Consider the following 13,395-nt stretch of genomic DNA (forward strand, 5'->3'; position numbering starts at 1 on the left):
CCTGAAAGGAAAAAACAAACAGCTTGAGAGAGAGAGAGAGGATTAAACAATTCACCAACACAACATACAATCAAATGGAGTCTTTTTCACTACTCACAATATTCTCCCTGATATGTTACTTCTATTTGACTTTTATTTAACTAATAAATAAACATAATCTCTGTGATGGTTTCAATATAGTTTGCCGTTAAAGACACTCCCCACAATCACAGAATTGAATTAATTGCAGCCAGTATAATGGGGTATTTATTTCCACAGTAAATACACAGCATGTTCTCTCTGCTAGTTTCAGTATCACTAACGGTTGAACACACCGCCCATTGTCACACAGTAGAATCCACCCGGGACTGGACACTCCCCCAGCACTGGGGCACAAACAATGCAACATATAATAAAACATTGCTCTTACCGGCTTGACGTAGATGTAACATTTTGAACCACACATTCACTGCCCATCGGTGGCGGAATTTCCGGGGTTGTGAACGTGTCACAGTGAACATGGTCATTGTTACCAGGAGTGGAAGGAACCGGTAAACCGGGATCAGTGCGGGTCTGAGAGCTGTACACTGTGGGAGAGACAGATTATGGGTTAATGATGGCGGTAAAACCCGCATCAGTGTGGGTCACATATATCTGTCAATTTGGTGAAGGGGCTGGACTTTGTTGGTCTGTGAGTGGAAGAGAATTGTTTTCTACCCTCACCCCCGTGCTGGGTTTTACCGCTGGGTGACAGCAGACGAGGTGCATCTAATATCCGAGAATCGGGCGGTTCAGTTTGAGCACTGGAATGAATCCTGGTGCGAGTATTAACAAGGAAGATAATCCACACTGAACAGCATCAGGATCTCTTTTCTAGGACATCTCTTTTCTAGAACACTTCATTTCCTGTAATCACAACATGGACTTAAATCAACCATCGCTCCGTGTCACCGCCGATTGAAAGGAATTTAAAACCGCGCCAGTCCATTCCTACACAGAGGGCTGGTGACTGCGGGGATGTCAGAGATGTAACTCACCGAGAGTGGAGAGATCACCGCCGGCACTTCTGAGTGTGAGGAGATCATCAGGACCACCGTCCAGCAGAAAGTGACCGCCCTGAGTGTCAGTGACTCCAGTCTCGACATCGTCATAATCGCCCGGAACCGGACCTGGGAGGAAATAGAGATTTCCACTGAAACCAAATGCCAGCACTGAGTACTCAGAATGATATTATTATAAATCAATCTACCCGGGCCTTGCAGGGCGGGAGAGTGGACCAATGTGGTCTTCGGGTGAAGTGGGGTTATCTGGGGCAATGATTGGACCGTGTCGTGTCGAGGCAGTTTAGTCTCCGTTTTAAAGTCACACATTTCCCACTGAATCACCCACCCAACCTACGCATACATTTCACATTTCACGGCCCATAGAGCCGTGTGAGGAAACACAATGAACTGAATGCTTCCTTCCATTATATCATTGGGGGAAGTCGATAAGATGTTATTTCAAATCAAAAGTATTTCCACAATATTTTGTAACTAAAATCACTGTCCAGTACTACGGATCCTTGGCAGTCTCATTTTTCGGCGAGTAAGTTCTGATGTCTTTAGTTGTTGGTTTACGTGGTAGAGAGCTTGAATTCGAAAATAAGATTATAGGAAGTAAAAATGTACCCACCCTGAAGACTGGAGGAGTTCCTTTCAGGTATTTCTGAACCCGGATCATTGTCACCCAAAATGTCACTGGTGTAATATCCGATCTGATTGAGGGAGTCAATGGAACCCGAAACTGTCAAACACAAAAAATGGATGGTTATTGGAGAGATTGATTAGCACATAGGAGCAGACAACAAAATACCTTCATCGTCCCTGTTACAATATCCTGGAATTTGGTAACTGACACCATTGTGGGCGATCATTCACTACAAGGACTGTAGTGGTTCAGAGGAAGGCCCACCACTACCTTATCAGGGCAACTAGAGATGGAACATAAATGTCGGCCCTCCCAGCAGTCAGACACAATAAGGTACAGTCCATTAGTACAGGTCAGACCTCCGGTATCAGAGCAGAGAAAATAGTGTATAACACAGTCGGTTAGTACAGAGAGAGTGAGCGGGGTTTCCTGATCATGATCCACCTGGAATACGACAGCGACACACCCAGCCCAGTCGACCCTGCAAAGTCCTCCTCATTAACATCTGCGGACTTGTTCCAAAATTGGGCGAGCTGTCCCTCAGACTAGCAAGCAACAGCCTGACATAGTGATACTCACAGAATCATACCTTTAAGCCAATGTCCCAGACTCCACCATCACCATCCCTGGGTATGTCCTGTCCCACCGGCAGGATAGACCCACCAGAGGTGGCGGTACAATGCAATACATTCTGGAGGGAGTGGTAATGGGAGTGCTGAACATTGACTCCAGAACCATGAAGTCTTATGGCTTCAGGTCGAGCCGGGCAAGGAAACCAGCTGATGATTACCACATACCACCCTCCCTCAGCTGCTGAATCAGTACTCCTCCATGTTGAACACCACTTGGAAGAAGCACTGAAGGCAGCAAGGTTACAGAATTTACAGAATCAACGGTTCAGATCAAAGCTCTGCAGTCCTGCCACATCCAGTAGTGAATGGTGGCGGATAATGAAATATCTAATGGGAGGAAGAGGCTTCATCAATATCCCCATCCCCAATGATGGTGGAGCTTAGCACGTGAGTGAAAAATACAAGGCTGCAATGTTTGCAACCATCTTCAGCCGGAAGTGCCGAGTGGATGATCCATATCGGCCTCCTCCTCAGGTCTCCAATATCACAGAAGCCAGTCTTCAGCCAATTCAATTCACTCCACGTGATATAAAGAAATGGCTGAATGCACTGGATACAGCAAAGACTATGGGCTCTGACAACTTGCCAGCTGAAGACCTGTGCTCCAGAACCAGCCGCACCTCTAGCCAAGCTGTCCCTGTTCAGTTACAACACTGGCATTTACCCGACAATGTAGAATCTGCCCAGGTATGAACCGTTCACAAAAAGCAGGACAAATCCAATCCGGCCAATTACCGCCCCATCAGTCTATTCTCAATCACCAGCAAAGTAATGGAAGGTGTCACCATTGACCAGTCACATAAATACTATGGCTGGAAGAGCAGATCAGGGGCTGGTACTTCTGTGGCGATTGTCTCATTTCCTGACTCCTGAAAGCCTTTCCACCATCTACAAGGCACAAGTCAGGAGTTTGATGGAATTCTCTCCGCTTGCCAGGATAAGTGCAGCTCCTGCAACACTCTAAGATACACACCATCGAGGATAATGCAACCGCTTGGTTGGCACCCCATCCAAAATCTTAAATATTCACTCCCTCCAACACGAGCGTACCGTGGCTGCAGTGTGTACCATCTACAAGATGCACTGCAACAACTTGCCAACGCTTCTTCAGCAGCACCTCCCAAACCTGCAACCTCTACCACCTAGAAGGACAAGGGCAGCAGGCAGCTGGGACCACCATCAACTGCAAGTTCCCCTCTAAGTTGCACACCATTCGGACATGGAAATATATCAACATTCCTTCATCGTTGTTGGGTCAAACTCCTGGAACTCCCTCCGTAACTGCACTGTGGGAGTACCTTCACCACAGGGACTTCAGCGGTTCAAGAAGGCGTCTCACCTCCACCTTCTCAAGAGCAATTAGGGATCGGCAATAAATGCTGGCCTTGCCAGCCAATCCAGGAATGAAAAAAAAATTCCATTAGACCATTGGGGGAAATTAACATGATTTTGTTTCAAATCCAAATTATTTCTACAATATTTTGTAACTAAAACCACTGTCCGGTACTACGGGTCCCTGGCAGTGTCATTCATCAGCAAGTAAGCTCTGTTATCTTTAGTTGTTGGTTTTAGGTAGTAGAAAGTGTGAAGTCCAAAAAAGCGATTGTAGGAAGTAAAAATGTACCCACCCTGAATACTGGAGGAGTTCCTTTCAGGATTTTCTGATCCCGGGTCAGTGTCACCCAAAATGTTACTGGTGTAATATTCAATCTGATTGAGCGAGTCAATGGAAGCAAAAACTGTCAAACACAGAATATGGATGGTTATTGGAGAGATTGTTCAGGACATCGGAGCAGACAACATAATGGCCCGGATTTTCCAGGGCCTATGATCGCATACACACAACATACATGGTCATAAGTTTCCCACAAGTTCCGTGTTTCCACATGTGATGCACATGCACAAAAACACAGAACTTGCAATCTGTCAAGATTCTGTTTGACAGATCATGCTCATCCGCAGGAAATGGACATTCGCTGGTGCCGGGTTCGGTTATATGCCCAACTACTGCCCAGCGAATGCCCACACAACCCTTACACCTGGTACAAGCAGGAGTAATGCCTTCTTGTACCAGTGTAAGCATTTAAATACATAGAAAAATATATTTATTTAAATGATTTAAACATATAAACAGCTTTAAATTTAGTTTACGTTATTTTATGCGCCTTGAAAAAAGTTTACATTTATTATTCAAAAATTAAATTTTCGTTTTAAATGTTTAATTCAATTTTATTTTAATGAATTTTGACCATGTGATGATTTACTTTTATTGCAGTTTTGTTAAAATGTATTATTTAGGGGATTCCTATTATACTTATGTGGATTGCGTATGTAAATATTTATCCTCAATCAAAATAACAAGGACAGATTTTTCGGTCATTATCACATTGCTGTTTGTGGGAGCTTGCTGTGCGCAACTTGGCTGCCGCATTTCTCACATTACAACAGTAACTGCACTCCAAAAGTACTTCATTCCGGTTGTCGTGAAAGGCGCTATTTTAATGCAAGTCTTCACAGAAATCACAGAAACCCCACAGTGCAGATAGAGGCCATTTCGGCCCATCGAGCCTGCACTGACACATATCCCACCCGATCCCCGTAACCCCTACACCAACACATATCCCACCCTATCCCTGTAACCCCACGTATTTAATCCCCCTAACACTAAGGGTCAATTTATCATAGCCAATCAACCTAACCTGCACATCTTTGGACTGTGGGAGGAAACCGGAGCACCCGGAGAAAACCCACGCAAACACGGGGAGAATGTGCAAACTCCACACAGGCAGTCGCCCGAGGCCGGATTCGAACCCGGGTCTCTGGCGCTTGAGGCAACAGTGCTAACCACTATGCCACCATGAGCATAATGAGAATCCCATTTGATTTGTTGGATTGGCCCATGTGATCCCAGGGATGCTTGCGCACCGCATGTGCTCCTGAGATACGTGGGCCTTGACAAAGGCATATGCCTGGAGGCCCAGGAGCACAAGTGTCCGAAGGTCCAGAGGCACCAGGTAGGTGTAGAGTTTACTTGTGGTTCAGAGGCATTCGCCCGCGGGAAGCCTCCGACCGCAATTTCCGGCCCAGTAGCTTCATCGTCCCTGTGACAATGTGCTGGAATTAGGCAAATGACACCATTGTTGGAGATTATTAACCACAAGGACTGCAGTGGTTTAGGAGGAGGGCCCATCACCACCTTATCAGGACAACTAAGGATGGACCATAAATGACGGCCTCCCAGCGGTCAGACACAATAATATACAGTACAGCCTATTAGTACAGGCAATATCTCGGATATCAGAGCAGAGAAAATAATGTATAGCATAGTTGTTTAGTACAGAGCGAGTGAGCGGTGTTTCCTGATCATGATCCCTCCAGCCTTCCACCGTCTCTTTCATTTTCAGAGACTCTAAAACCGCCGGCGGTGACGACACCCCCGCCCCACACATGGGTCAGAAAATAGTGCAAGGAGGACAATATCCGATTCCTTCATCCATCTGTTTTTAAAGGAATGATTTATGTTAACGGTTACATCCCTCCCTAAAAATAGCCCATACAAAGGTTTCATCGATTCGATAAGCGTTATTGCTATAATATCCTGAAGCACAATGTGTAAATTAATGTTAAATATCAGAATACAATCTATTAGAATAAGTCGGATAGAAACAATCAATCACAGGTTAGGATTTCCTGCGAGGAACGTGTTCCAGATACAAGAATCCAGTCACCGATAGAAATGGAATCTGGGACAATGCGACTGTCGACTCATAAAAGCAGCGAGTTTTTATTGGATTGTTTAAAGGGAATAAAATGAAATGTTCGTGACAGAGACTCCAAGGTCAGCTAACACAGGAAATGATGGCCTTGATTTTCCGCGGCCTATGACGGTGTACACACCATCCATCGTAAGTTTCCTGCAAGTTCAGGGTTCCGCGTGTGATGCCCGACAACCCAGAATTTGCAATCTGTCCAGATTCTGTTTAACCGATCGTTCGAATCCGCAGCAAATTGACATTCACTGGTGCAGAATTGGATTATTTGCCCAAGTACTGCCCAGCGAATGGCCACGAAACCCTTAGAGCGGGAAAAAGCAGCGGTAAGACCTTCTTTTACCAGCATAAGGGTTTAAATAATTCTTGAAATACATTTTTTAGAGTGATGTATATATTTTAATTTATTTCAGGTAATGTTTTGCACCTTTAAAAATGTTTATATTTATTCTACAAGAAAAATTGTTTTAAATGTTTAATTAAATTGTGTTTTAACTAATTTGGAACCTGTGATTATTTATTTTTATTTAAGTGGTGTGAAACTGCGCTTTCAATTTGCGGTCGGGGGCTTCCCGCGGGTGAATGCCTCCGAACCGCAAGAATAGTGCGAACCGACCTGATGGTCTGGGAGGTTCGGACACTTGCGGTCCTGGGCCTCTCCGCGCACACCCAGGGCGCACGTGGCTCACAAGCACCTCTCGGATCACGTGGGCCAGCCCAACCAATCATAAAGGGGAATCGCCACTATGCTAATGTGTTCACGGACGGAATCCCCATAATCATGAATAGGAATCCACTAAAAAAGACAATTGCACACCAGTTAAATAAAAACAAATCATTTCACATTCAAAATTAATTAAAATACCATGTAATTAAACATTTAAAGCCAAAGCTTAATTTTTTGAACTAAAAATGTAAACTTTTTAAGGGGCTAAAAATAACCTAAACTAATTTTAAAGTTTTATTATGTTTAAATAATTTTTAAAACTATTTTAATATTTATTTAATGTCTTACTCTTAAAAAGAAGTCCTTACCTCTGCTTTTACCAGGTGTAAGAGTTTCACGGGCATTCGCTGGGCAGTATTTGGTTAAATAGCCCAGCTCTCCGCCAGCTTTGTGTCCATTTCCCGGGATGCGGTGGATCTGTCGAGCTGAAACTTGAAAGATCGCAAGTTCCGAATTTTTGCGCATGGTGGAAGCCCGGAAGTAGTGGGGCACGAATGGCTGCGTACACACCACGTACTCGGTCATCAGCCCCGGAAAATCTGGGCCATTATGATTAAGGCGATTCTATACTTAAATGGAATCCCCATAAGCAAATTAGGAATCCCCCTTTGTGATTGGTTGGACTGGCCCGCTGCTTGTTAACCGGTTGCGCCCCTGGGATACGGGGCCTTTACCCAGGCGGACACCTACAGGCCCAGGAGTGGAACAGACCAAGGGTCTGGAGGCAGCAGGGAGCTGCGTCCTATTCTTGCGGTTCAGATGCGTTCGTCTACAGCAAGCATCCGACCGCAACGTCGAGGCCAATGGGCCGTATTTAGCGATCGGAGGCTTCCCGCGTGCGGAGACCTTTGATCTGGAAAAAATCTACGCACTTACCTGAGGGTTCCTGAGGTGCGTATAATTCCGCTCCTGGGCGTTTCCAACTCCAAGTACACAGGGCCCAGGTATCCCAGAGACACAAGAGTCCCTGGGATTAAGTGGGCAATGGGGAGCCAATCAAAGAAGGGAATCTCCCTTCATGCACTTGACAGACGGACCTGTCAAATATATGAATGGAGATCACCCCAAAAACACTGTAAAACTTTAAATAAATTTTTAAAAACTTCACCTTTTTTAAATTAGTTCAAATTTCAATAAATTAAATATTTTAAAGAAAAATGTAATTTTTTGAAAAAAAAATTAAAGCTTTTTACGGAGCTTAAAATAAACTTACCTTTTTTAAACGAATTTTTAAATGATAAATGGGTGAAAATATTTTTTGTTACTTTTTTCAACTCATCCTGGTAAAAGCAGGCCTTACACAGCGCGTACACACAATTGGGATCGGAATATTCGGCCCAATATTTAACGGGAAGACAATAAGTGAAGGAATGAAGATGGTTTCAATCGATCTGTGATTTCATGTCATGTTTGAGTGAATATAAAATAAAAGAATACAATCAGCCGATGGGTTTATTATTCCTGGGCTCAGATATCTGAGGGAGTCCGTGTGGAGCCGGGTGGGAAATGGAAACAGCGTCTCTGCTCGCTATTTAGAAACAACCCAAAAACCCGTTCTTTGAACAATACCGACCAGTGGGAATCGTCCCCAAACCATTGCTGCTCTCACTATACACACGGACACAGAGACACTCTCACTGTGACAGGACTCCTTCACATGGGGACAGTGAGCGGACTGCTGATCGTGTCCAGTCAGTACATTGACCATTAAAAGGGTATTTAAGCGGAGGCGATATTTGTCCAGTGAAGATTCGATATCAAACGGAAAATACAGACCTGAACCCTGGGTCTGAGCGGAATCCTCGCCGGGGGGAATATTCTCAATCTCTTCATAAATTGCTTGGTACAAACCAGCAGGTGACTCCCTGCCGCGAGTGACAGCACCTGTTGGAGGGAGGGCGGGGAGATTAACATGTTGATTCACTTCACGCGCGTTTCACAGGAATTCATCAGCGAATAAATCCAAATGACAGATATAGTGATAGTCAGTGGCCAGAATCAGTTAACATGGATGTGTAGGAGGTTAGTTGTGTGTGTGATTCCGTGTGTGTGTCTGTGTCTCTGTGCAGACACATGTTCACCTCCAGCAGATTGCGGCCAGTTGTATTGACCTCGGGAAGAGGGAATGAGGGGGTATCAGGAGAAATGAGCTCCAGTTGATCGCTCGCTTATGGGGCCACACGGGGAGTTCAGCTGAAGAGAATCTGGGTGAAGTTGACTGATCTCTGCGGACAGCATCAGTTTGGAAGCGCGAGTGAGGAGCTGATGGTTCTTTGGCATGTCCCGTCAGTGTGAGAGGAGCCTTGCTGTGTACCCGGAGCAGGAATGTGTTGGGTGGGTGAGATATGAGTGGAATAGTTGTGTTGGGAGGTAGAATCATCAGCGGAGAATGCAGAAAGGCCTTTAAAACTGTCATCTCTCAAAATGGTGGGCAGAACGCGGTCAGAGAGTTCGAGATTGGGCAACCGGACCCAGAAACTGAAAGGGTGGAATGGATACCCAATGGATAAAGGAAGAATAACAGAAAATAAGTGAAAGCACAGCCCAAACAGTTCAATTAAACTTTCTGTTCCACTATTGCAGCAAGTAACTTCTTCTGGAATCTCATGTACCGGCTGATGAACTGGGACAGTGAATGTGGACACTTTAAATAACTCTCCATTTTAAGTGTCCCATTTTACTAATTCGGGCAGCACATTGAATGGAACAATTCGCCAAAAGCGGATTCAGATTTATTTCTAACAAGATCACGTGACACTCAAAAACAACAACTACTTGTATTTATGAAGTGCCCTTAAGGTAGTAAAACGTTCTAAGGCGCTTCACATGAGTATTTTAAGACAACAAATTTGGCACTGAGACACATAAAGATAAATTTTAGGACAGGTGACCAAAAGCTTGGTCAAAGAGGTAGGTTTTAACGAACGTCTTAAAGGATGAAAGAGAGATGGAGAGGTTTAGGCTGGGATTTCCAGAGTTGAGGGCCTCGGCATCAGACTGCACGGCCAGCAATGGTTGAGCGATTGTAGTCAGGGATTCTCAAAAGTGTAGAATTAGAGGAGTTCAGATATCTGGGTGGTGGGGGGGGGAGTTGTGGGGCAGGAGGCGATTACAGAGTCAGGGACCGGTGAGGCCATGGAGGGATTTGAAAACAAGGATAAGAATTTTTAAATCCAGGCATCGTTTAACCGGGAGCCAATGTACGTCATATGGAAAAGTGCAATGAACTGCAGATTCGCCAGCATATGAAGCTATGTGAGATCAAGTGTTAGTTCAGCGGTAAGATTTGAGCCTCACCTCTTCGTGTTGACTTTCTCTGTATTACCGCCATCAGTGCGATCAACTCACAGATTAGAAGGACTCCGAGGGTTATGCAGATGGCAACAGGGATGGAGATGGTTTTACCTCCCTGTCCTTAATCACAAGATTACAGAAAGATTTAACACAGACACATTCCGCCTTGTATTTTTTTAAAATGTTCCAGTCAATTTAAAACTGCTCACGTTAACTTCAGAAATTAACAAACCAAGAAAATGTCAATAACACCAATACCACTAATATGAAAGCTAACATTAATAAAAATAATAGTACTAATAATGATAAGTACCTGCAGGTGTGAACGGAGAAGCAGTAGGAAGCAAATCGAGTTCTGTGGAACATATTGCACAAACATTTCAGCAACTTCAAACATTAAGATTTTGCATTGTAAATATAAAGTTTGTTCTTATTTTCCTAAATCCATGAGTCATATTCACAGAACGAGGAAACCCCCTGCGACCCTTACCGGAACAAATCACACTGGCATCTTCCTTGTGATCACAGTCATGTTGACCTGGTGGTGAGGAACGACAGTCGGACAGAAAGGATTCACTTCCGGTGCACTTCACCTCATCCAGCCAGATAAGACCGGCACCCTGGGCAATTGCGGCCCCTCCTGCGGCCAATAGAGCGGGGCCGCAACCCAGCTGTCTGCAGACAACATTGGCATCGGCCATATCCCAGGAGTCATCACACACCATGCCCCAGCTGTTATTGGACAATATCTCCACTCTCCCGGAGCAGTTGGTGTTGCCTCCAACCAGGCGCAACGGTTGTCCCGAGTCTATCAAAGGGAATCATTTATTGTTATTTATTTAGTACAAGCCTGGAATACAGATCAGATAGTTGGTATAATGAAAAGGTTGAAGCACCTGGTGAATGTTCATGTTTAGACCCAGATTCTCGATCGCAGACCCTTGAACTGTGGGATCTCTCCTGCACTTTGGCTTCTGTTAAGAGGAGAAATATGCTGACTGTATTGGACATCAATGTTTGAAATAACACCCGCACATTGAGAGGTTCCTTGTGTTACCTGAACAAGCAACACCTGCATCCTCCCCGTGATGACAGTTGTGTTCACCCCACGGGTCTGTCTGACACTGCCAAAGGAAGGATTCGTCCGAATCACACTCCATCTCATCGAGCCAAATGGGTCCGGATCCCGCTCCGAATAACCGAGTGTGATACTCAATAGATATGAGGGGGCCGCACTGTAACTGTTTACAGATCACTTCTGCATCATGTCGATCCAGTTTCTCCGAGCACACTGTTCCCCAGGTCCCATTGTAGAACACTTCCACTCTTCCTTCACAGCGATGCTTTCCTTTCACCAGTCTCAGCTCCTTGTGCTCTGTCAATGAAGCAAGAAATATCCAGGTGGTTCAATTGATAACTTGCTGTGTGTTCATACTGCACAAAACATGTTGCACCGGGTGTGTTCACTAGTGTCGATAATTATTCAGAAATTTAATAGAAATACAGCTGGAAATCGAACATTAAACAAACAATAAAAATAGAACATGCTGGAAATACTCAGCAGGTCAGTCCGCATCTGTTGAGATAGAAACAGACTTAACGATTCAAGACGGTGACCCTTCGTCAGAACTGGAAAAAGTTGGAGATGGAAAAGGTTTTTAAGGAAGTACAGGAGGGGGAAATTGGGGACGGCAGGAACAAAAGGGAAGGCTTGTGATAGGATGGAAGGCAGGACAGATTAAGAGACAAAATGGATGATAGTGCAAGGCAAAAGGAGATGGTAATGGGACAAAAGAAACAAAATATTTGCCTGGAGCAGGTGTTAATGGGAATAGCAGCATCATCAGCAATAGCTACTGCACGAAAGCATTTGGTCAGAGGTTATGATCTGATATTGTTGAACACAATGTTGAGTCCAGAAGGCTGTAAAGTTCCTTATTGAAAGATGAGGTGCTTTTCTTCGAGCTTACGTTGAGCTTCATTGACCAGTGTAGGAGTTTGAGGACAGAGAGGTCAGAGTGGGATTGGGGCATAGAATAAATATCACAGGTAAGTGGAAGCTTGGTGTCAGCTTGCAGACTGAACGGAGGGGTTCCACAAAGCGGTCACCAATCTGCGTTTGACCCCCCCTATGTGAGGAGACTGCATCTTGAGCAGCGAATACAGTGTACTAAATTGAAAGAAGTACAAGTAAATTTCTGTTTCACCTGGAAGGTGTATTTGGAGCCCTGGACGGTGGGAAGGGAGGAGTGAAAAGGGCTGCTGTTGCTTCTCCTGCACTTCGATGTGAAGGAGTTGTGGGAAGGGGGGGGGGTGTTGGGGTGATTGAGGATTGGACCAGAGTGTCATGGAATGAACGGTCCATTCAGAATGCTGAAAGGGGAGGGGAAGATGTGTTTGTTGGTGGAATCATGCTGGAAATGGCCGAAATTGTGGAGGTTGCTCTGTGAATGTGGAGGCTGGTGGGTTCGAAGTTAAAGGCAAGGGGAAGCTATCGTGGTTCTGCAAGGGTGGAATGGGATGAGCGCAGAGATACGGGCAATGGAAAGGACACTTTGAGGGCACTTTCAACCATGGTGGAGGGGAGTCCTCGGTTGAGGAAAAATGAAGACATTTCAGAAAAACTAGGATGGAAGGTGGCATCAGCAGAACAGATGTGACGGAGATGGTGAAGCTGGGAGAATGGAATAGAATACTTACAGGAAGCAGCCTGGGAGGAAGTGAAGTGAAGTTAGCTGTGGGAGTTAGTGGGCTTATAGTGGATATTGGTCAATAGCTTTTCCCCAGAAATGGAGAGAGAGTTCTTGAGGAAGGGAAGGGAAGAGTCGCAGATGGACCATGTGAAGGCCCGGGAAGGATGGAAATTGTAAGTAAAGTTGATGGAATTTTCCAGTTCAGCACCAAAGGGGGAAATGGCATCAATACAGTCATCAATGTACCGGAAACAGACGTGAGGGAGAAGGCCTGAGTAGGAAAGAAACAAAGAATGTTTCACATATCCCACGAAAAATCAAGTACAGCTAGGACACATATGGCTTCCCACAGCAGAATCGTCTATTTGGAGCAAGTGAGTGGAGTCAAACGAGTTATTTTTCAATGTGAGAACAATTTCAGTCAGGCAGGGGAGAATGGTGGAGGATGAGGATTGGTTGACCCACTATTCAGGAAAGAAGTGGAGAATCTTCAGGCCGGCCTGGTGGGGGATGGGGTGTAGAGGGATTGGACGTCCATGGTGAAAAGGAGATGATTAGTGCCAGGAAACTGGAAACGGTTCAAGTAATGGAGGGCGTCAGAAGATTCATGG

General features: G+C 45.0%; 1 protein-coding gene across 1 annotated transcript in view; it reads right to left on the reverse strand.

The window, feature by feature from the left end:
- Window positions 1-405: 405 nt before the first annotated feature.
- Window positions 406-13,395, reverse strand: part of LOC147098120 (scavenger receptor cysteine-rich domain-containing protein DMBT1-like) — a 57,106-nt gene continuing 44,116 nt past the window's right edge. The window contains exons 8-16 of the mRNA XM_085970826.1: window positions 11,149-11,466; window positions 10,988-11,065; window positions 10,582-10,899; window positions 10,405-10,446; window positions 10,095-10,211; window positions 8,574-8,681; window positions 3,929-4,039; window positions 1,017-1,148; window positions 406-566 (exon numbers count right to left, since the gene is read on the reverse strand). Of these exons, the coding sequence (XP_085826952.1) occupies window positions 406-566; window positions 1,017-1,148; window positions 3,929-4,039; window positions 8,574-8,681; window positions 10,095-10,211; window positions 10,405-10,446; window positions 10,582-10,899; window positions 10,988-11,065; window positions 11,149-11,466 (1,385 nt within the window). The remainder of the gene's footprint in view (window positions 567-1,016; window positions 1,149-3,928; window positions 4,040-8,573; window positions 8,682-10,094; window positions 10,212-10,404; window positions 10,447-10,581; window positions 10,900-10,987; window positions 11,066-11,148; window positions 11,467-13,395) is intronic.

Source organism: Somniosus microcephalus, chromosome 30 (assembly GCF_052327205.1).
Source record: "Somniosus microcephalus isolate GS21.2 chromosome 30, FLI_Smic_1.0, whole genome shotgun sequence".
Lineage (NCBI taxonomy): Eukaryota > Metazoa > Chordata > Chondrichthyes > Squaliformes > Somniosidae > Somniosus > Somniosus microcephalus.